Source organism: Drosophila kikkawai, chromosome 2L, assembly GCF_030179895.1.
Source record: "Drosophila kikkawai strain 14028-0561.14 chromosome 2L, DkikHiC1v2, whole genome shotgun sequence".
In the NCBI taxonomy this organism is placed as follows: Eukaryota; Metazoa; Arthropoda; class Insecta; order Diptera; family Drosophilidae; genus Drosophila; species Drosophila kikkawai.
The window spans coordinates 24,186,431-24,209,706 of NC_091728.1; the positions used below are offsets into that span (position 1 = coordinate 24,186,431).

Genomic DNA, 23,276 nt, shown 5'->3' on the forward strand with positions numbered 1-23,276 from the left:
GCAATAAACTACGTTGGTTTGCTAAAATAAAAAATTGACAAAAGTCTAAGACTAAACAGAAAAAGAGGCAAAAGCTTACCATTTCACTTTCAAACACTATTTATTTAAAGAAACTTGACAACAAAAAGAAGGGGGCTTAAATTAAAATTAATTTGGAGCTCACACAGTTGCAGGTAGTACCGTCTACTATGGTGTAACGGTAGCAATGGCTGACCATTGACCTGACTCTTGGACTAGCAAAGGTCCTGGATACAGCCTGGATACAATCTGCAAGTAAGAGAACTAGTTAATAACCCCCAGAAGATAATAAGTAATAATCTCGAATTTTCTCTTTTTTTGGGGTTTCAACATTTCAATATCAATCTTTATTATTCGTGTTGTTTGTTTTGGTTTTTTGTTGTTTTTTTTATCGTTTTTTTGTTTTCTGTCTCTGTTACCACTTTCATTTCAAACAATGTGTTGTATATAAACGATTTCCATATATAATGCCATTTGATCCGAGTTTCCTTTCTTCGCAAAAATAACAATTTTCGGGGTTTAAATTGGTTTCTCGAAAAATTAAAACATAATCCCAAATGGTCTTGGCTTGGTTACATTCAATTCTGTTTTTGTTTTTTATTTTGTTCATTGTTTTTAATCCTACAGCTCTTGTTATTACAATTATTAATAATAATTATTTTTATTTTTTTATATTATGTTTTTTTTTTCGTTTTGTTTTTTAAGGTACTAACAATATCAGCTTCTTCAATTAAAGTTTTTCTGTATTATTCTTGGTTGTATAAATTTGTTTTTTTTTATAATTTCGCCTTTTCCGTGGTTTTGTTAACAATAAATATATATGTATATCAATTTTTAATCGGTTTTCATTGTTAAATATTAATCTACAAAAAATAAACAACTTTCGTTTACAATTAAACTTGCTTAGGTTGTTCTTGTTCGGTTGTTAATTATTGTTTTTGTTTATTTGGTTTTAATTTGTTTTTATGGCAATTTCATGTTTTTCCAAATACACTTTTACTAAAACGTTTTTGTCTGGTTGTTCAGTTTTGTTTTTGCTTGTCTAAAATATATATATATTGGTATATGTATATGTCCTTGTATATATGTGTGTTGTATATATATATATATTTTTGGTTGGTTTCTTTGGAGTATATTTTGTTCATTATTTTGTAACTTACATACACAGTTAACAGCTAGTTTTCTCAATGTTTTCCTTTCTGCTCTTACTTGATAAATATTAATTAACAATAATAACAAAAGTTAAAACATAAAGAGTTGTTCTTCTGGTTAAATTAATGTGAACAGTATATATATATTTTCTTTTTTTTCTCATAATAATAACATTAAAACAGTGTTAAAACTAAATTAAAGAAAAACGATTTAACAAACAAGAGTTATATTGCTAAACATTTCATGTCTCGCAGCGTTCTTTCATTACTTTTATCTAAAAAACTTTAACAGCAAACAAAAAATAATAATAATAATTTAGCTAATCGCAACGGGGCCTTAGTAAAAATTAGTTTAACAACAAAACATAAATTATACATGTTATATAAATCGAATAATTCTCAAATAAATTTCAACCAATTCAAAAGTGATTCTATGTTTCTTCCCTATACTTCTTCAAAAAGTCACACAATTTGTCTTGATCGCTTTGTTTTTTAATGTATTTTGGTTTTGTTATAAAATTGTGGGTGTTTTTTTTAGACTATTCATTTCAAGAAATTGACTTTGGCAAATAGCCGCACAAGACAAATTGTTGCTACTTTTTTGAAGGTTTATATTGCACTTGTAGCAAAAATTTTGTAAATCAAATTGAAGTAAATCAATTTAAAAATTTGCCTTTGGTATTATTTGTTAATTGCGGGAGTGACGGGGCGGGTGAACATGTGTGCTAATAACCCAAGGCAGACACTAAATATGCAAGGCCATTACGGACAGCACAGAAAAAGGGTTAATAATTGCCAAATAAGAGGTCTCACCAGAGCTCGCGAGAGCTCTCTCTCTCGTTCGCGACAGCAATGTACAAGCAATAGCGAACGAAAGATTTTCTCTCTCTCTGGCTGCACTCTGAAAGCCTCGAATGTTACCTCTTCGACTTATGTTTTGTGTGATCTTGGGAGCGAGGCCTAATGACCTTGGATTTAGTGTCCGCCAGGTTAAAGACTGCCGTTTTAGAATTATTTTAGTACTTTACTATAATTGATTTTCATTCGTGTTATATACTCTTCTGTCGTGTATAATTTGCCTAGTTCATTCGAGTTTTCTCATACAGTTTAGCTTAGTTTTTCTCTCTATTGCTGCTGGTTTTCTGTATATAGAATATTTATGTTTATTGTACTGTCATATATACGTGTTGTTGTATGCTTTCCTTATATGCGTAGGTTTTTATTATATGTATGCATCTGCAACCCAAAGATTAACAATCAACAAGCAACAAACAATATATATCCTGCGCTCTCTGCCTTCTGATCCTAACTAGAAATTATGCTTAGTTGCCTCCTGCTTAGGTTATTATTCATACATATATATATATTCTCGTATAATTTCAATAATTTATCATTTAATTATATTTATATCATATATATTTAAAATTTGTTTGATAATGGCACTCTTATAGCATTTTAGTTGTCACTTGTTTTGCCTTTGAAAAAATATAATTTCACTAAAAAAACCAAATCATTGAATCTAACAACGAAAGATGTAAATGTTAGTTACACTTTTCCAAACTGAATTCTTGCGGTTTCTGTAACAACAAATCATATTGGTTTACATACACTGTATATGTATATATCTCTCTCTAAATATGAGTATATTGTTCGATCTCTTCATCTATGGCATGTTATTCGCATTGTTGAATTTTTATTTTCACTTTTGGTGGAGAATTTCTAATGGCACAAACTGTTTTCTATTATTTCTGTTTCTGATTTCTGGTACAAAATCCTTCAATTGATTGGCACACACAACACTCAGACACACACATGACTCGGACACAAGCACACCTATACACCTAATGGGGATCCCTTCGTGGGATGTGAGTATAATTATACCAACATCTCCTCTTTGCACATTTTTCAACAATATTTCATTTTCTTAATATCCCTTTTTCGTTTTTTGTTTCAACAGACAACATTTTTGCTAATATAGCATTTATATATAGTTCTATATATATATATATACTTTATGTAGATGTGGTTCTCTTCATATGTATATGTTTTCTTTCTTTTTTTCTTTTGTATATATGTATATAAACTCTTTCTTTTTTCTATGTTTTTTGTTTTGTTCTTGGAACCATGTAACAAATCTTCCTGCAATTCTTGTTTTCCATTTGCCGCCTCTCATTAATGATGCCTAACCAAAATCTATGACTCTATGAGACGTGTGGGCGCAACGTGAAGCCTTGGGAGGGGAAATTCGATCAGGAGAATCTGATCCACATTACCATTTCCAAAAGGTTTCACTGCACGCTGTGTGTTTGTGTGTGTGTGTGTGTGTCTAATAGTAACAAACTTAAACAATAACAATAATAGTTATCCTTTTTTCGCTTTTGATGATTTGCTTGCTCTGTTCTTATTGTTGTGGCTGTCAGGTTCTCCTCATTCGGCTTTTGTTTGTTGAATTTTAGCTGCTGTTGTTGTTGTGGTTGTTGGTGTTGTTGTGTGTGGCATAACAAGAATCGTATTAATTATATTTTATATATTATTAGAAATATATATAATAGATATATATTTGGCAACAAATAAACACAGTACGTTTTGTTATATGCATTTCTGTTCTGGTTTCTCGTTTCACTTCACCCTTTTCTGTTTTCTGGTTGTTGTTATGTTTCAATATGTTATATGCATCTTTCATCTTTTGTTAATTTCACTAAGTTTTGCTTGGTTTAGTTTCTATATTATTAATTATGTATATATTTTAACTAAAATTACGTAGTTTTGGTTAGTTTGACTAAAATTGTTTTGCTCTTAGCTTCCTTGCGTGTATGTTGTTGTTTTTCTGCTTTGTTTTATTTTTTAGCTTTTGTTTTTTGTTTGTTTTTAACGTTTGCCTCTCTGTTCTATTCCTTAGTTTATATTAATATTTTTTTTTTCTTTTTTTTTTTGCTTTGTTTGTTTTTTAAATCTGGTTTTACATTTTACTAAAATTCTATAAAATGTTCACTGACTGCATTTAATATATATGTATATATATGTGTATATATTGTTGTTGTTCTTTTAGCTTTGTTAAATATTTCGTTTTTTCACTTCACTTGTTCATTTAACTAAGTTTTCTGTCTGTTTGTTTCTTTAATGCTCAGTTTTCAACAATAATTATCATCATATATATACTTAACATATATATATATATATATATATATGTATATATGGTTGGCTTTCTTTCTTTTTTGTTTTCCATTTTCTTTATAAATGATGTGGCATCCAATAAATTCGTTTTGTTGTTTGTTATTTGTAATTGTTCTTGGTTTTATCTAATTGTTCTATATATCTTTTGTTCTTGTTGTGTTTTGCTTTTATTGTGTATGTTCTATACGTGTTGTTTAGGTATATAATCATGTTCATTTCCATGTTCACTTCCATGCCCATGTTCATTTCCATGTCCATGTTCATTTCCATGTTCACTTCTATGTCCATGTTCATTTCCATGTTCACTTTCAAGTTCATCTTTAAGATCATCAGTTTATGGATCTTCTTCTGCCTAACGGGATAACGCTCTTATTCTATTTGATTTTAAAGAAAACATTATCTCATAAGTAATATTTGACACAAACACCGGACTCAAGGTGTCGCTTTAGGTGGGAGCTTTGTGAAAATGCTTTGCCGCACATCAGACAGCGAAATTTTTTCTGTCCACCACATTCATATCTATAGTAGAAACATTGGATAATGTAAAATAAGACAGAGAAAGAAGATGGGTATCAGTACATAATTGGCATTGACTTTGGTAACTTTGGAGCTTTGGCAAGACTTGGCAATCATCCATTGGAGGAGGAAACTCAGACACTCACCTGATATGTCGTTGCAATGAGCTGGCATCCTTGTAGCTCTTCAGGCAATTGAATCTCGGGCACTGGTAACGTCCATCCGGATTGATGAACTTGAATAGATCGGAGAATTTCAGCTCGTACCAATAGTCGCGGATCAGCGAGTGCGCCGAACTGGCCGAGGTCCCAGTCGGCGGCGGTGTTTGGCTCGAGTTGGATGCATAGCTGCTTGGCGCTACAAATGTTTAGATGTTTATGCATTTGTACATATATATAGAAGGAAAAGAAAGAAAGATATACATCATATGAGTCTCGAGGTGTTCCATTTGCATTGCTTCCGAAGACTTAAAGAACTAGAGCAGATATATTTCGTTTTGTTTTTTGAAGAAGTAACAAGATTTCAGTAAAAAAAAATTTGCTTTAAGTTAACAGTTTTAGAATTTGTAAAATTTTTTGTAAGTTAATTTTTGCATCGAGTCAAAAAATTATAATAATATGAATAGTAATAAAAAATTGGTGATATTTACAGTTAGTGTGTGTTGCGGGGTGTTTTTTTGCTTGATTTTTTCTTTTGAATTATTTTTGTATTTTTGTGTGGGCTTGGTGGCATTTTGGTGAAGCGTGAGCAGAGCTAGCAGCAGTAGTTGCAGTTTTTGGCTTGATTTTATTTATTTGGTTGGAATGAACGCTGTGGGTTTGATTTTGATGATGGCTTGACTGAAGATGATGGCATGGCATGGCATGGCATGATGGTGGTGGTGGTTGATGGCTTGATTTAATGGCTTGGTCTGCAATGAAACGTGTTTAGTAAACTGGACTGGCAGAGAAGAGAGGTGCTAAGAGATCGACCCACTAAATATACAAACGGTTTCTTGATCAATACAATTTTATTCGGTGTTACAAAAATATTTAAGTATATGTAATATATGCATATAAAAAATACTTGGTTGTTGGCTCTCTTCTGACATATTGTATATAAAAATAGTTGATTTTTGGTTAATATAAATATATATATATAAGATTAGGTTCTGGCTTACATTGCTAACTAAATATCGTTGAAGGTTTTTCATCCTCTCTTGCTGATTCACAAAAATTCGTTTCACATTTCATTTCTCAAGGTTTCACAAAATATATAGTATCTTTAATCGTAGATAACTGCTAAGACTTGGGCTTTCTTTTGGCTGCTCTGTAAATATATTTGAACTATTTGTTTGCGACTGTTGCTTTTACTTTAGTTAAGTGTTTGTTTGTTTGTTTGTTTGTTTGTTTGTTGTACTGTTGGTTGCATTTAATTTGTAACTCTTTTGTTTGTTTATCAACTTGTTAGTGAGTTTTTGAGATCCTTTTCTACAAGTGTATGCACATGTTTAGTCATAATCCTAGCTAGCAAAAGGAACTTAGATTGTACGGCTCATCGTCTATGAACTTAATCCACAAATTGGTTAGTTGGTTAGTTAGTTTTTTGTCATTTTGGAATTTCGCTGATTTGGCATTGCCTTTTTTACTTACAACTATGACTATAAATTATCGAAAAATGTTTCACTTTTTGGTTTTTGACTCGATTTTTGTTTTCTTTTTCTTAGGAATGCAATGTAAAGTGTGTGTGGGCTACCCCAAAAACTACTCTCAGTAGTTGTCCCCGTTTCCCCTTCTCCCTGACTTAGTTTCATTCACGTTTTCTCTTTGGACTTTTTTTTGCTTTGTTTTGGCTCACTATAAACTACCAATATTAAAATTAATTTTAAAGTTAACTTAGGCAAAACTGAGATCGGAGCTAAAGAAGCATATGAAAATGTTTGCGCTTAACTTAGGTCTAAAAATACGAATTTTAAATGAGACCGAGACGGCGACAGAGACTGCAACGAATGGAATTTGTAAGCAAGCCCAGGCCCCGCGCGCGTTTTGTATGCCATTTACATGAATTAACCAAATTTATGCAAATCGCTTATACAAAATAATACAAAGTGAAAGCTGGCATTTTTGTTTTTTTTCTTGTTTCTTAATTTTTTCATAAACGACTCCTCCTGGGCGTTGCTCAGTAGATCATTGCAGTCTGTCCTGGTTGGTTCTTTTTGCAAACAAGCGTTAAAATACGTGGTAAGTAAGTTTAAAAACTAAACTTCAACAAAAGCTGAAATGGTATTGGACTGGATTGGAGATTTCTTGTTTCCTTTGGTTTCGTTTCTCTTCTTTTCGGAATAACCCTATGCGGTGGCCTCCCACTTGGCCGGAATGCTGGATGTCTGCATCTGGAAGGCCAGCGGCAAAAAGTCCTTTTTCATTTTGGCAAAATGGGTCTTAATGTGCTTGGTGAGATTATCGCTCCGTTTCGCAGCATAATTGCAGCTGGGGCACTGGAAGATGGGTCGTTCGGTGGTGAAGCGGCACTCGAACCGCCGGTGGCGGCTGAGGCTTTTGCGGGTCTTGTAGGATTTGCCGCACTGATCGCAGGCGTGCTGATACCAGGTTAGTACAAAATCTGAAAATGCAGAGTGGGTGCGGAAGAGAAGAGCAGAGGAGGGGCGCGCGCGCACAGCGACACAAAATGGGTAAGTGTGAGTGGGTGAAAAGTGATTCGAGTTGATTTGATTTGATTTGATTTGATACAATGATTCGTTTTTCCTGATAGTGTACGACTGACTGTATATTACGTTCTTAGTTACATGTGTTATTTTCTCATTTGTTTTGTTCTTTGAGCAAGTCAAATTTAGCTAAGCTACAAAAACAATGTAAAAAAAAAGAAATAAATTATAAACAATTTATTAACAAAATTATATCATGGTATAGACTTAAAAACATGTCAAAGGCATTCCAAAATGAAAATATAATTAAAAGCTATATTTTGACGGGAAATAAAAAGGTTTAAGGTATATATAAAACATTTAGATCGTCTTAGAATTAATAAAAGTTCAGCCCATATTTAATAGTAAACCCACGTGGAACCTTCTTAAATACTAGAAGAAAGTACGTGTAAGAAAAAACATCAAGTGTTAAATAATTTATTTTTGGTTTTGGTAAATATTTCTTTAAAAGAGAGACACACATATATCAGGAATAGAGCTAGAATATAATAATATTAAGGCTATGAATTGGAAAAAGCTCAGCGAGAGAACAAGGTTGCACGTAAAAAGACAGACACACACAAAAAGCACAAAGGACACACACGTTGTCACTACACACACACACACACGCATTCCTGGCACATGACACATGAGAAGTAGAACCCAAGCAAAGGAAGTGAAAAATAGACATGAGAGAACATGCTTAACAGGACGATATAGTGCGTAAAGGGGGCTTTAATTTCACTTGTTCATCTTCAATACTTAAATTTTTAAGCAAGTATTCTCCTCCCAAAACGAACTATATCGCCGTGTGATTGTGTGTGTTATGTGTGTAGATCAAGTAGAAACCCAGAGACAAAAACAATTGGAGGCGAGAGTTTTACACAGAACAAAGATATATATCATATAGAATATATATAAAGAAGTATATATAATACTGTAAGTGACAGACTTTTCGTTGCGGCGTGTGTTGCGGAGATTCCAGGAGGCCAGCAGATAACACTCTACGACGGTACGGTACGGTCATCACAGATAGTAGTATGTGGATAGTAGGTAGTAGATATTGGAGTAGTAGTGGTTGGTAGATGAAGTAGATGGGGTAGTACAACAACAACAGTTTTTGGTTTGTAGAACATATCTAAAAGAAATTTAGTAATAAAATAGGTTAGTGAAATTCGCACAATTTCAGGAAAGAGAAAACCAAAGAGAAAACAAAAGCTAAGGAAAATCATGGAAAACAGAAGACAAAACGTTGCAACGAAAAACATTAATGCGGGGGAGTATGTGGGTAGAATAACGATCGATGAATGTGAAATAATGTGACAACAAAAAGCTAAACAAAAAATAAATAATACAACTTTCGATTTGGCTGCAATTGAATACATCATAGATATAATATATTTCTTGGTCGTTTGGTATATTTTTTGGTAATTTATTCAATTAATAATATATATAATTTTCTCATGGTTTTCGTTTCGTTTTTTTGGATTTTGGATAAATTAGTATTTTATTTAAATTGTACATACATGCTAAAAATGTATTTGTATAAAAATAACTTAACGTAGATCATACAATTTGGTGGCATATCATTTGGATCAAGTGCGATTACAATTAAAAATATCTACTACCTCCACTCCCGCCTCTGGGGAGACGGCGGCTAGAGTTGTCGTTGAGTATTTTATGCGTGACTTTGGATCAAATTGTAAATTACTCAGCTTGTAGTAAAAAGATTTGATTTCCTCTCCCTTGACTTTTTCTTTTCGTTTTTTTTGGTTTCATATCTTAAGTGACTAACAAAGGTTCTTGTTTCCATGGCTTAAAAGCGGGGACATGCCGAAGAAAAACGTTCTTATACAATTACAAATTCGTGACGGTTGTAGTTTAGTTTTCGTTTTCGTTTAGGAAAGTTGCTTTGTTGTTGGCTGATATTCAACATTGTAATAATATTGACAATTCTTGTTTTTTTTTTTTAAGACACACTTTGTCTGTATAGCGAGACTCACAAAAATAGTTACATAAATTATATTAAAAAAAAGATTCTGATATCTTTCAGGAATATGGAATGTCTTACAAATGAGATTCATGCGGAGGATGGCATTAAAATAGCGCGGGAAAAAAACAACGTACAGTTACGGCAGTTACACATACGAAGAATACGATAAAAGACCCGCAGGACTTTCGACAAATTAACATAAATGAGGGAGATGCTAGTTTCAATAAATAAGATTCGTATAAATATGTAGACGTAAGAGAGAGCTTAGTTATTGTTGTAAGCAAATGGCATCGTGTTCATCAGTCGCTCCTTGAGCAACGAATTCGATATTATCTGCAGACCCAGCTTCATGTTCCACTCCTCGTTCATTAGATGGTGCTGCTGCACCTTGCTGGGCGTCACCGGTTCCGGCTTGATGCCCAATGCTGCTGCCGCGGCGGCTGCCTCGGCCACAGCGACCGCCTCGTCATCGTCGGCTACCCCTACTCCTGTGGAATCATTGTTGTTCTTGGCCTCGGCTGCTGCTGCTGCGGCTGCGGCTGCCGCCGCTGCCTGCTCTTCGACCACGGCTGCTGCAGCTGAAATCGCTGTGATGGCACCTGTTAATCCGTACGTGGGAATCGGCATGATGTGCGGCGGCAATGGCGAAGTGCAGCGGGAGCCCGGCAAATTCTCATTCTCATAGTTCTCCTTACGCAGCGACAGGTTCTCGGGTATGGGACTCTCGCAGCCATTGTGCGATCCTGTGCTGCCCACACTCGCGCCACAATCACCGCCTCCGCTGCTGCCGCCGCCACCGCCGCCCATCTGCTGGAGACCCACCAGGCTGATGCCAGACTTTAGGTCTAGCGAGCCACTCGACGAACGCGCACCACTGCCGGTGGTCATCTGGGCAATAGCCGACGGAATGCCATGCTTAGAGACCAAATGGCGCACCATGTGGTACTTGCGGCGGAAGCGCGACGGGCAGAATTCGCAATTGAATCGCGGCGGTATGCCGATGCACTCGTCGCGCATGTGACGCTGCAAGTGGCGCTTGCGCAGGTAGCTCTTGTTGCAGACAGCGCAGTGGAAGCGCTCCTTGTACTGATCCTGATCCTGGTCGTCGCTGCCAAAGACGCTGTGCTTGTATTCATACTTCAGGTCTGCGGGAAATCGAATCAAATCGGAACCCGGCCGGCAATTTTTCGGTTTGTTAGTAGTTGGAGTGTGTGGTTGGTGAGTTGGTGATTTGGCGAGTTGGAGAGTTGTGTGGTTTATGGTGAATTGTTGAGTTATGTTGGGTTTTGGTGAGTTGTTTCGATGGGTCGTTGTTGTTATTGGTGATTTTGGGGATATTAGAGTTGGTTGATTCGATTTGATTGGATTTTTGTTTTTGGATTGTATGAAATGAAAATGAAAAGAAAAATAAAAAGAGAAAATGTGTTAAAAATTATAAACACAAGGTCAAGGAATTATTAGGCTTATACTTAAATGTGGCATAAACAATTCTGAAAACATGGCTTCAAATGTTTGTTTATAAAAACATAACTTAAAACCTAAACTTAATAATTGTCAATTATCCAATTGGTTTTGTTGTTTTTGTTTTCGTATTCGTTTTTGAGAAGTTGAAGGAAAAAACTAATACAAATTATACAATTACTCAATGTCTAAAATCAAGTTTACCTTATTTTCAACAGAAACTACCAAAGAGTCTACTCTAAAAACAATAAAATAAACAAATACAATTTAAATACATTTTTCTAACAAAATTACATAAATCAATTTAAGAAACTATCGAATAACAGAATTCAAAATGTACTTGTAAAAATATTAAAATTCATATTAAAAAAAATGTTTTTTTTTTTTTGAAACATCTAAATAAAATCTTTTATGAAATAATTATAAACTTATGATATTTTTGTAAGAATTTTGTGTAATAACAAGTGTGGTTTCCAAAAATGACTTTCTGGGCATCACAGGCTCTCTAAAAATACATTAGATTATATTATATGGATTGGCATTAAAAAAAATCAACTTTTCATTTCAATAAATATTTTGTACACATATATTTAACTTCAGGGTATTATTGACTTGGCAGACACAGAACAATATGGAGCAACGTGTTTTTCTTAACAATATAAAAATGGGGATGTATATACACATATATGTTGTAAAACAGCCAGTAGTTTTGATCTCGATCCTAGTTGGAATTACATTCCCTAATCCCTCCTAGACTTTCTTCAGCTGATGAATGCCATGCTTCTGTCGCAAATGCAGTTTCAGATCGTAGCGCCACGAGCAGCTAAAGTTGCAGAATTCGCAATGGAACTGGACGCTGGGCGGTTTCTTGCTCGCTGAATTGATGCTACTGCTGCTGCTGCTTCTGTTGTTCGTGGCGTTCGTATTGCTGTTGCCACTCGCATTGCTGTTGTTGCCTGTGCTATGACTGTGGTTGCGCTGCGGTTTGCTGCTGCTGGTGCTTCGTATGCTGGTGTTCAGCAGATTGGCCAACTGAAAGGATGCGGCTGCCGCTGACATGTGACAGCCGGTGCAGTTGCTGGCGCTGCCATGCAGTTGCTGCTGGTGCTGATTCTGGCTAACCGCCGCCGGCTGCAAGTGATTGACAATGTGCTCCGCTTGACCCGAGTTGCCGCATTTGTACATTCTGCGTATCGTTACTTCGGGCTCACAAACCTCACTGCTATTGCTGTTACTGATTTGATGATGATGATGATGCTGCTGCTGGTTGAGGTGATTCTGTTGCTCCTCCTCCATAGCCGGCTTCTTGCTGGCCGCATTGGCCGCTGCTATAACTGCCGTGGCATAATTACAGTAAAGCGTCCTTAAATCTGTAAGAATTGTGATTGGGTTTGTTTTTATGTCTAGGATTTTGGCTAAGACTGATTTAAACGATTATTTCTTAACAGAGATAGAGTGAGTACAGAGTACAGAGTCGGAGGTTGAGTAGAGAAATAGAGATGGTGTGTGGTGTGAGCGTGTGTTGTGTAGTGTTGGTTCTGTCTGGGGGGCAGTTTTAAAATTCATGTTTGGTTTTCATTTTTACAGTGTATTGTTGTTGTTGTTGGCTTAAGGTTATGTATATTCTGTATTATGCAATATAGGATATATTGTGGATTAGCATAAGAACCGACCCCGCCATTACATAAGGATAATACACATCTCTCGCCTCGCCTCAAAGTTAAAACTTAAGTTAAACTTAAATTTAAACAAACACAAAAGAGATATGTAAAAAAAAACTTTGGCACCGAAAACAAAGTATGTAAATATATGTTTGTTTCGCATATTAAATTAAATGTTATTTACCAAAATTAATCAAGTAATCAATTAAATTAATTTTGAAATTCCGTGTTTCATATCATGCATTAAATTGAAAAACGCATTGGTTTGTTGTTTTTGTTTGTAAAAAATGTTGCATTTTATTTTTAGTTTTTATAGCTTTTCTTCTTTCTCGTTCTCTTTTCTTCTTCTTTTTTAATTTTATACAAAATATATAAATATACTTGTTTATTATTATTATTATTAGATTAGTTGTCAACTGTTTTTGATTTAGCGCTGGAAAAAGAAATATATATTCATATATATCGCATATAATACGAATTAGAAAATATATATAAATAAATGCAGGACAAGAAAATGGCTAGTGTGGCCACTCTTTGGTTAATTTGATTAGTGGAGATATCTCTGGATAGGATTTAGCGTTGCGCGTCTTTTACTCAAAGCGGAGGTAGAGGAGAAGGACCCAAAACCTACAATCCCTCTCCCTTCAGGAGCTCTGCGGAGGAGGAGGTGGTAGAGTTGGAGGAGCCGCCGCTGGCCACCACTGCCGCCGCCGCTGCCACCTGCTGTAACGCCTGCTGCAGCAGAGCATGACGATAATAACTGGAGGTCCTGCTCTCCTCCACTTGGTGCTGCTGAAGGTGAGGATAGTCTACGGCTTCGTCTTCGTCATCATCATCGACTAGAAAGGCATGTGGCTGCTGATCCTCATCTCCTGCTGCTGCATCGTCCAGCATATCCACCAGATCCACAATTTCCGGCTTTTGCTCGCCCTCTGCCGTCTGATTATCTTCTCCGGCCGATGAGGCTGCCGCTGCGGCAGCTCTCTGCTGGCGCTTAAAGAGCGATCGCATCGCAATCTCTGGATGCTTCTTGCGCACATGCTGGCGCAGGTGATCCGCTCGCTTGGTGCGATGGCCACACACAGAGCATACCATGCTCTTGCCCTTGCCACATTCCTGTCGCAGGTGGCGACGCAAGGTGCCGTGTCTGCGGTACGTCCTATAGCACTGCGGACAGGTGAAACTCTCCTCTTGGCCAAGGCCTGCTCCTCCTACTCCTACGCCCACTCCGACCACTCCCCCATTACCGCCGGCTAAGAGTCCATGAAAATGATCAAATTGTGGGGCCTGAAAGTGATGCAATCCCGATCCCGATCCCCGAGGAAAGTCATCACTGCTGCCATCCACTAGCTCCTGCTTGGTGCTGTTGCTGCCGCCATTGAGGACATGATTCGGTGGTTGTTGACTGGATGAGGAGTCGTCTATCAGCTGATGCAGGCCTGAAATTTGTTTTTGTTCTTTGTTTTGATATTTCATATATTTTCTCGGATCTCGAATTCAAGTTTTCTATCAAGTTGTCTTTGTTGTTGTTCTCAAAAACGTTAAAAGTTAAACGTTAATCATGCTTTTAATACAAATTTAATTCTTGTTATTTTTTGTTTCTTATGTTTAGTCGTTTTTTTTAATTTGTCAAGGCAAAAACAAGCAATATGTTATTAATTCTTTGTTGGGTTTCTCTCAAAAATGCCAGATATTAGTCTTAAAAAGCATTAGATATTCGTTTGTTTTTGTGGTAAAATTAATAAATTAATTTCTTGGTTTAATTGTCTTTTCTTCATCAAACAAAAACAAATTTCAAACAGGCATAAAAAATTGCACAGAACAGCAAATGCAAAAAAGTTCAAGGAGCGGGTTTGGTTAAGGATTACTCGTAAGAGGGAAAACTAGTCATAGGAGAGAGAGCAGGGATTGGATAAAGAAGACAGAGGAGTTGTCAGCTTTGTGATTTATGCAAAGGATATATAGAATAGAGAGTAATGGGCAGGATGTGTCTTGTGGATGTGTGTGTGTGTGTGTGTGTGTTTATTTAATTTGTAATCTGTTTTTATCGAGCAGTCAAAAACATATACAGATATATCCTGGCTTTATATGATGGTTGATTGATTTGGGACTAAATCCTTCACTCGAAATCAAAGAGGCAACACTTATCTCCGAGGATAGAATAGGATTGGACAATGTACATCTATATTTATATAATTAGTAGATCCCCACACGAGTTGGCGTTTTCTTAATCTTCTTTAATGGCTCATCTGTGGACTGATTAGTCTCTCTAAAACAAATACTTCGTGGTAATGTGCTTCTTGCGATGGCGATTCAGCGAGTCCTTGCGCTTGAATCCGGCATCGCACAGCTCGCATCGAAAGTTCTCCAACATTCCGCACTCAAACTCCAAGTGCCTCTTCAACGCCGATATCCTCGTATACGCATTCGGACACTGCGGACACTGCACCTTGCCATCCTCCCGCATATTCGCGTTCCTCGCCAGACTCGCTGCCGAACTGCTCTGTTCGGACGGCGGCGGCATTATGTTCTTCTTTACTATGTCAGTTCCACTAGTGGCCTTCTTACGTGATCGCAGCTTTCCGCGACGCGATTCAACAGCGGCGTCAGAGGTCGGCGGACTTTCAGTTTCATAGTAAAACATTTGATTCAAGCTCAACTCGAGCAGACCTGCAATTAAAGGTTTGAGCAAAAGAGCAGGATAGAGAATCGCACATAGGAGGGAGAGGAAAAAAGTTTTAGAACCAAACGAGCGAGCAACCGACACGACAAAAGCTTTACATTTCAAACAGTATCTTTGCCAACCAAGCATACACAACTCCCTAACTTCAAACCCAACCTCAAATATGTTTTATTTCACATTATATCTGCCAAATAGGAGCTCTACAACAACAAACCACTCTTTAGTCTTTCTCAAGTTTGGTTTTTGTCAACCTTTTTGATAAATCTACTACTAACCAACGATGCAACGTTATGTTTTTGTTCCCTAGAGAAGAAGAACTGTTCTGGGAGATGTGTGAAACTCATCTTTTAAAAATTTAGAGTTATTTATGTTTTTTTAGATCTTTGAAGCGTTAAGAACTTTAGGACCTTTCTTCTCCACAACGACTCCTTTGAATTTAAATTCATAAAACAATTAATAAATATTTTCATAAATATGGAATGTAAAATCTATAGATCCAATACTTTAAGGAGTCCTCGACTAGAAAACTATTTCTTTACAAGTTAAAACAAATTTTAAATGTAGGTAATAGGTGTATGTATATCAATTCTAAGATAACAACTTTCGTATTCTCATGTAAGTATCAGCTATAGTCCTTTAAATGATATTATTTAAAATTAAAATATTCAATGATATATTAACCAAGTACTGTTTAAATATGGACTCGACTGTTCGTTCTTCCCACTAGGTATACCATCCTTTCACAGCTCCTCCGACTGGTAAACTCCATAGCTCCTCCACTTGAATTCACTCGATTGAAAGGAATCACAGTTAAATATATTCTAATCCCAAATTTATTGTAGCTTTCATGTTGCATGTGTAATGATAATACCGATGATGATAAATAGTATGTAAATTAAAAGTTTTACATCAATTACACTTATTTCCTATCCTCCTTCTCCTTGTCTCTTCTCTTATCGATCTTAACTAATCCCGCTTGTGGAACGCCTTTGTGGACATAGTAGTAGTGATCTTGTAGCTTGAAATTATAGTGAAAGCCACGACCGCACATGCCGCACACGTACTTCTTCGGCTGATTGCACTCTTTGCGCATGTGACGCGTCAAAGTGCCCAAAACCTGATAGCGACGACCGCAAGTCTGGCACACATAAGGAGCACTCGCTGTCGCATCCGCCGATTTTGGAGACTTTGATGAGGATGCAGAGGCGGATGTAGAGGCACGGGGCTGGGCGTCACAACCATCTCCTCCACCGCTGCTACTGGTGTGTCTAGAGAAAAGCGGAGATCATCAGGGATCTGGGCATGGAAGAGGACACAAACTGATTGCCAAGCCAAGTTACCTGTGCGATGATGAGGTGCTGGTGGATTTGCACTTTCGCCTGGATATCGTGGCAGCACTCGAAGCGGACGCAATGGAAATGTTGGCCCTTTTTCCGGCCAACCGCTGGGAGCCACCGCGAACCGACGTGATTCGGGGCACAACCATTGCGTCTGCCCAACCATAGACACCAATATAGATTTAAAACCGAAGGAAATGGGGCGGAAAAGAAGAGTAGTGTAAGAAGAGATTGAGGCACAAGCAAATAAAAAGAGGCTTCGATATAAGAAAGTCACAAATGAAATAACAAAACAAAGCTTTTGGGTTCCTATATAATTTCAAAAACCGCAAACATTTATCAATCACTTTAAGAAATTGTTCAGATTTCAAAGAACTATTTTGATAAATCCAGAAATCCTCAAAGGCATCAATACAAGACAACAATTGACACATTATTTTCCGTGGTTATTATCTTTTTTTTCAATTTGTTCAATTTTCACAAAAGGTTTAAAAACCCTGCAAGGACTATCAAATTACAAGACAACAAGAAAAAGTACATAATAAACATCAAAATATTCATGTTTCAAAGTTTAAAAATCCACAGGTTATTCATAAGTATCTGTACATATAAAAACGAATAAATATTTTTCAACCTTTTTTCTTATGTCTCGTAAAATTAAAAAAAATTATACATTTATGCAAGTTGAAAGGAGGAGAGAGAAAAGCTATTTCCGCAAAGAGACCCAGAAAGAGAGAAAACTAAACCAATATACAACTACAAATTACGGATAATTGTTGCATATAAACTACATTCAAGGATCTTAAAATTTTACTCAAAGGACACTCACACACATTAATTAATACCCATACAGATACAGAATAACAAATATATGTATATATTAAGGACTGCCAGTCAACATCATCTTAACAGCCTGTGGCTATGGCGTGTTTGAAATCACAAAAGCTTTGACACATTGCACAAAAATAACGCAAAAAGAGGGGAAAAAGTATCTTTTACTGTCTGTTCTGTGCGAGTGTGTTTGTGAATTTCTGCGTATCTGTGAGTACAAGTGCTTTTTGTGAGCAAATTCAACTGTGAATTGGGTCAAGGCCATGCAAACAGCTTTCAACTAGGTCAAGAAAAGTTTAATATTCACAAATAAATTCTAGAGGAATATTCCAAATCAGACTTTTTATTTTGTTTTATATTCATCTACACACAGAAGTATAGATTGGCTTTATAAGTTCTCCTAGCAATTCGGTGACTAATAAGGACCTTATCTATAATTATGTGCTGAATAGCGAGAAACGGCCAACATTAATTCATTCAAGATTTTTCCTTTTTGTCAACATGAAAAGAACAAATCGATTATTTAGCTCGCTAAACCTAAACCAAGATTGCAGCTGCATTATTTTAAAAACTCAAGTGCAATACAATGTGAAATGTAGATTCATTTAAGATCAAAACGTCACCTATCTATAATCAATAAAACGAATCCAAAAGCAAACGCAAATTAAAGTGGTTTTTCAAGCTACTTTCGAGGATTGTCCACCAATTATTTTAGACGTAGAAATTCCCATTCGAAAATTCAAAAACCTGATTCTTTTTATGCCAAGAAGCAACGACGACAGCATCAGTATCATTATCGTCATCACCTCCACTGACTTTTTACACGGATGCAGGCAGTTCGAAATAATATTTGGAGAATAGCACACAAATGAGAAGAAAAACATCATCGGGGAGAGCAGAGACAAACGAGATACACATTCACAGAGATATGAACATTAATATTATTGCTTCATTCTACGCGCCACATCACCTCCTCCTCACAGCTCTTCCGTCTCTGTTCATCATCGAGTGAACAATGCTGATTAAAAGAGAAAAAGCAACTCGCAATCTCACACATAGAAACAACACATTATTATTTAGCCGACCTTGAACTTGAACGAACGACTGCCTCTCGGGCATTGTTTTTTATGTTTATTTTTGTTGCCGTTTGTTGCTATTGTTTTTGCTGATTAACAATTAACACAACGGGCATAGAAAGCGGATAAGCGAGAAAAGGAGAGGGTGCCAAAGTGCCGAGCGGATAGCTCAACGACAGTTTCATGGATATTAAAATATAAAGACTTTTTTTTTATAGCTCACCTGGCTAACGAGCAAAACAAAAATGCCCTTCATGAATTAATTGGTCAAACAAGATTGTTGTAGAAAATGTTCAAACGAAGGGGAAAGAGAACAAGTCTTTGTAGCTTTTCAGAAATTAACTACTCGGCTATTTTTAAATTGAACTTCAAAATCTTCAGTAAGATAATCTTACTGCTCCTTTGTGGCAGTTCCCTAGATCTTCTTCAACGAGACAAACTCAAAAGCCAGATGGAAACAACGCAACAACATTCTTTCAGAATAAAGTAATCCCTAGGCTTTCAAAAAATCCTAAACATACAATTTTTTGATCACTCTAAAAATAATACTTTACATTATGTTGTTTCTTATTCTAAAGATTACTTAAGACTTTTGTGAACCGAAAACCTATGAAAAAACTAATTTTGAACAAATCCCTATATCAACATGGTATAAATCATATGCTTTTTGAATCAGATTTTTTGATAATTAACCAAAAGGAGTAATAATTCACAGAAATCTCAAGAAGCTTTTAACAAAATTATGAAGGGAAGAAACTTTATAAACAAGTAACGTAGTGTATTCTATTTGCACATTGTCAGTTTTCACAAATATGTATATATATTAATCGTTCGAGAATGCAGTTTTTCGTTGGTGTATTTTTGGATGTAGTTTTAAATGTTTGTTTGGCACCGACGACGCTTCAAGCAATTTCGAGAAACAAAACGCCAAACGCAATTAAATTAAAAATTCAAGTAAAGTATATAAACAATGTAAATTTAAAACGTACACACTTAGAATTAAATCGAAGGAATAAGATTGTAGAAAACGGCGAAAAGAATAACACTTATAGCTTACCCATTGTTCAGCGCCATTCAAACTCTTTTTCGGGAGAAAGAGAGCAGCAAAGGGCGCGCCCTTCATCCTTTTTCAAGATTTCACAAGCTTTTTTGCTTGATTGATCACATTACCTGGTAAGTTGCTGAAATTTATTGTTCAAGGAATGAGAGATGATTTTGGGAATTTTGTTTAGGATTTTGGGATAAGGATTGGGGAAACGGGGTGGTGTTCTTTTGGAGCGCAACATAAAGAAAACTTAAAAAATACAAAATTTACTTCATTTTGTATGGCACTCCGCCCAACCGATACCGTCGAGCGAAGCATACTCACCTGAGGATCGGGATTCGTGGGATGTGTCCAGCAGGCGGCGTCATATCGTCGGAATGCCCAAAGCTGCGATCGTACCTCGCCATCCTTACGGATTGGCTACATGCTTTGTTTTCGTGGCAACGACGACTCCAGCGATGAACCTCTAAGACGATGCCTCCTCCATGCTGTTACCCGTTTCTCCTCAGACATCACTTTGGTTTTTGTTAAAAAATCACTTGGCACTTGACTTGTTTACAGTTTAGATTTTTAGTTGTTACTTTCAACAATTTCGAATGTCTTTAACGTTTAAAGACTTTACGCGGAAAAGCCCGAATTTCGTAATTTCAAACGGTAATCTTACAAACTAACTTTAAAACTATCAACAAATATAAAAATAAAAAATAAACAAAGAAAAAAGTCCCGTCAACCAAAATAAAGCAAAATATATATATGTGTATATATAGAGAGATAGTACTAAAATACAATTTAAAACTGCATGCGTATTTCTCGTAATCATATATAATATAAATATAATGTGTAAAATAAAACAAAAACAACTATGTATACAAAATAAACATTAGCACGCGCTGAGAGTTCTAAAAACAGATTTTTTGACAATCAAAATGGAACAGAAATGACTATCAATGGGTGTGAAAAATATGAAATTGTATGGTATGGTTTGTATGTGTGTGTGTGTGTTGTGTGTGTGTGTGTGGTGGGAGATGCTTTTTTGAAATATGCAAACACAAAGTTTAAGTTAAATCCCGTTACTGTTTAAATTGCTAGAAGTCAACTTTTGGCGCAACTGTACTGAGAGCTTTCATTTTAAGAGAAGGGGGTTGTGGGTAATACTTGTTGTGGTTCTTGCCAGAGCCCTGCCAACAAACACACACACTCAATGGAGACACGTACACAAACAGCAGCTTAGAGAGAGCAAGAGCAATAGCAAGAGAAAGCAAGTGAAGGGGAGAGAGATCAACACAAACACTCGCACACATATTTGGGAATACACGCACAGAAAAGAATTTGTTTAATACGTACACTTTTATAAAAACTAACTTAAATGATAAGGCATTCTATCATTTCGTTGTTTCTTTTTAAATACTATTATTATTCCTATTATACATCCTAGTTTAAAGCTGCAGTGTATGTTTGTGTATGTGATTGTGTATGAAAATATATATTTTTGAATTTTTATGAATGATGAATGCATTTTTCTTCGCTCTGCAGCTAACGGCTTTTGTTGGAAAGAGAGAGAGGGCCAGAGAGTAGAGACAGTGGGCAGGGGGATAAGAGACAGAGATAGACAGTAAGGGAAAATGTTTTCAGGAATGCTTTTTTAAAACATTTACAGAGTAAATAAAGCAAATAAAATTGTTAATTCAAACACCAATTGTAAAACAACAACAAATGATCATACATATAGAATCATACATATATATATTCAATAATAATGGTAAAATGAGGGAATGTTACGGGGTTTTTGTTGTGGGTGATTTTGTGGTTTTTATATAGCAAATATATATATGTGTTATGTTTTTGTGTGAGTGAGTGGTATAAAGTGTTTCTCATTTTGTGTGTTAAAAAATTAATAAGTATAATAAGTATATGTACAAAAAAAAAGATTACTAGGAGTTATACGAATTAAACAAGTGTGTGTCATAATTAAAAAATGATTAGTCTTGATTTTAAAAAATCATGTTAAGTAAAGAAAGATTTTTTCTTTTAAGTAAATACTTTTCAACTTGCACAAATTATTCTTGTTTCGGGTTAATTATTCTTCTGTTTTTTTTTCTCTGTCGGAGTTGTTATAAAAAAAAGAGAGAAGAAAACACTGCTTCAAGTTTACCAGAAATCAGAGTCGTAAATTTCTCGCTCATCAACATTAATTTTGCAGTTCTTTCGTTTTGTTTTGTTCTTTCTTTCTTTTCGCCAACTCTTGCTCACAAAGATCTTGTTATTTTTGTATTGTTTTGTATTTGTACTTTTTCTTGTTGCTTGCTTTTTTTCGTCTGATGCTATCTTGTTGAAAATTATATTCGAAAAAGGTCTCTATTAAATGATTTTTTTTTTTTCAACGTTTAAGAGCTTTTTTCGGAGCACGACATTTAAAATGTGAAAAAATCAAGATGTATATATGTGTATTTTTTTTTTCATGGAAATAATGAAGTTGTGACCTTGGTATAACGTGGATTCATTCTTAATCTGCATTTGCATTTGAAATTTAAGCTTGTCATGGTTGTTGTCGTGCTCGCTGAGTTCGAAAAACATCTCTTCTTCTCTGTCTAATAAACTTCTAAGCTAAGCTGTACTTTTTGCTTTTTCATTTGTTCGTAGTAGCTCATATATATATATTGTATATAATCGACTTTGGAGGCAACAAACACTCACCTTGGGGATCCCGTTGCTGCGCATCCTGTGCCATTAGTCCAAGTTCATCCTGAGATCTGTCGTGCTGCCATGCATATGCTATTTTGAAAGGAAGAAGTAATATTAGTTTCGGCCACTTTAAAAAGGCTCCGCAGGCATATGCAATACTCACTTTGACTAGATCCTTCACCACCCTGGCTGGTGCCGGCCGTCTGGTCCAGCTCTTCCATTGTCATGTCCTCCTCGTCCAATGTCAAATCCTCTACGTTCTCATCGTGCGCATCATCGTCGTATTCGGCTTTGGGTTCAATCACCATCTCAGAGCCCACCGACGACACGCTGTTGTCTTTGATCTTCTGTTGTTTATGATTTGACGACGATTTGTCCACAACGCTGGCCAACTGCTTGACCACAACTCCGGTATGAACGGCTGCAGAGGCGGAGGCGGAGGCAGGATTGGGACCACTGATGGCACTTGCACCGCCAACGGCGCTTGCTTCATCCATGTCCTCGTCATCACCTTCGACGCCGCCTTGGGCGCCGCCTTGGCTCTGGGCTTGTACATTCTCGGTATTAATGGCATCGCTTGTGGTCTGCGCCTGTTGGGCCTGCTGTTGTTGGGCGGACACTGACGCAGCTGTTCCGCTCGCAGGTGCGGCTGTCGAGGATGTTAGTTTAGCGCTTTCAGTCTTTTTGGTAACGTTGGTGCTGGTCAATGGCTGCTGTTGCTGGTTCGACGCTTGGCTGCTGGTTCCGGCTGCCGATCCACTCGACAGCTGGGTGCTGACCAAAGCGGAGACCGCGAGCCCAGCGCCCGTCTGTTGGAGGATTGACTGATTCGAGGCGACGGCTTGTAACACGGACGAGTTGGAGTTGTCGTGGGCATCTGCAAAAGAAAAATTGAGAAAATCCATTAATTAATTTGAAATTTATTCAAATTATCCAAGACATAAGTTCTTGGCCGTACTTTATTT

At 36.4% G+C, this 23,276-nt stretch overlaps 1 protein-coding gene across 23 annotated transcripts in view; it reads right to left on the reverse strand.

The window, feature by feature from the left end:
• lola (longitudinals lacking) overlaps positions 1-23,276 on the reverse strand; it is a 65,804-nt gene that overhangs the window by 30,871 nt on the left and 11,657 nt on the right. For 14 of the 23 annotated variants that reach the window (XR_011444480.1, XM_017166501.3, XM_070284019.1 and 11 more), the window contains exons 4-5: positions 22,475-23,188; positions 22,324-22,401 (exon numbers count right to left, since the gene is read on the reverse strand). Coding sequence is in view for 22 of the 23 variants with exons in the window: in XM_017166501.3 (XP_017021990.1) it covers positions 22,324-22,401; positions 22,475-23,188 (792 nt within the window). In the remaining variant the exon portion in view is untranslated. Of the gene's footprint in view, positions 1-324; positions 4,863-5,005; positions 5,217-7,170; positions 7,461-8,531; positions 8,681-8,984; positions 10,681-11,608; positions 12,367-13,089; positions 14,097-14,652; positions 15,328-16,244; positions 16,609-16,680; positions 16,832-22,323; positions 22,402-22,474; positions 23,189-23,276 lie in introns of those variants that run through there. The other 9 variants (XM_017166514.3, XM_017166508.3, XM_070284018.1 and 6 more) reach the window with 9 other exon arrangements.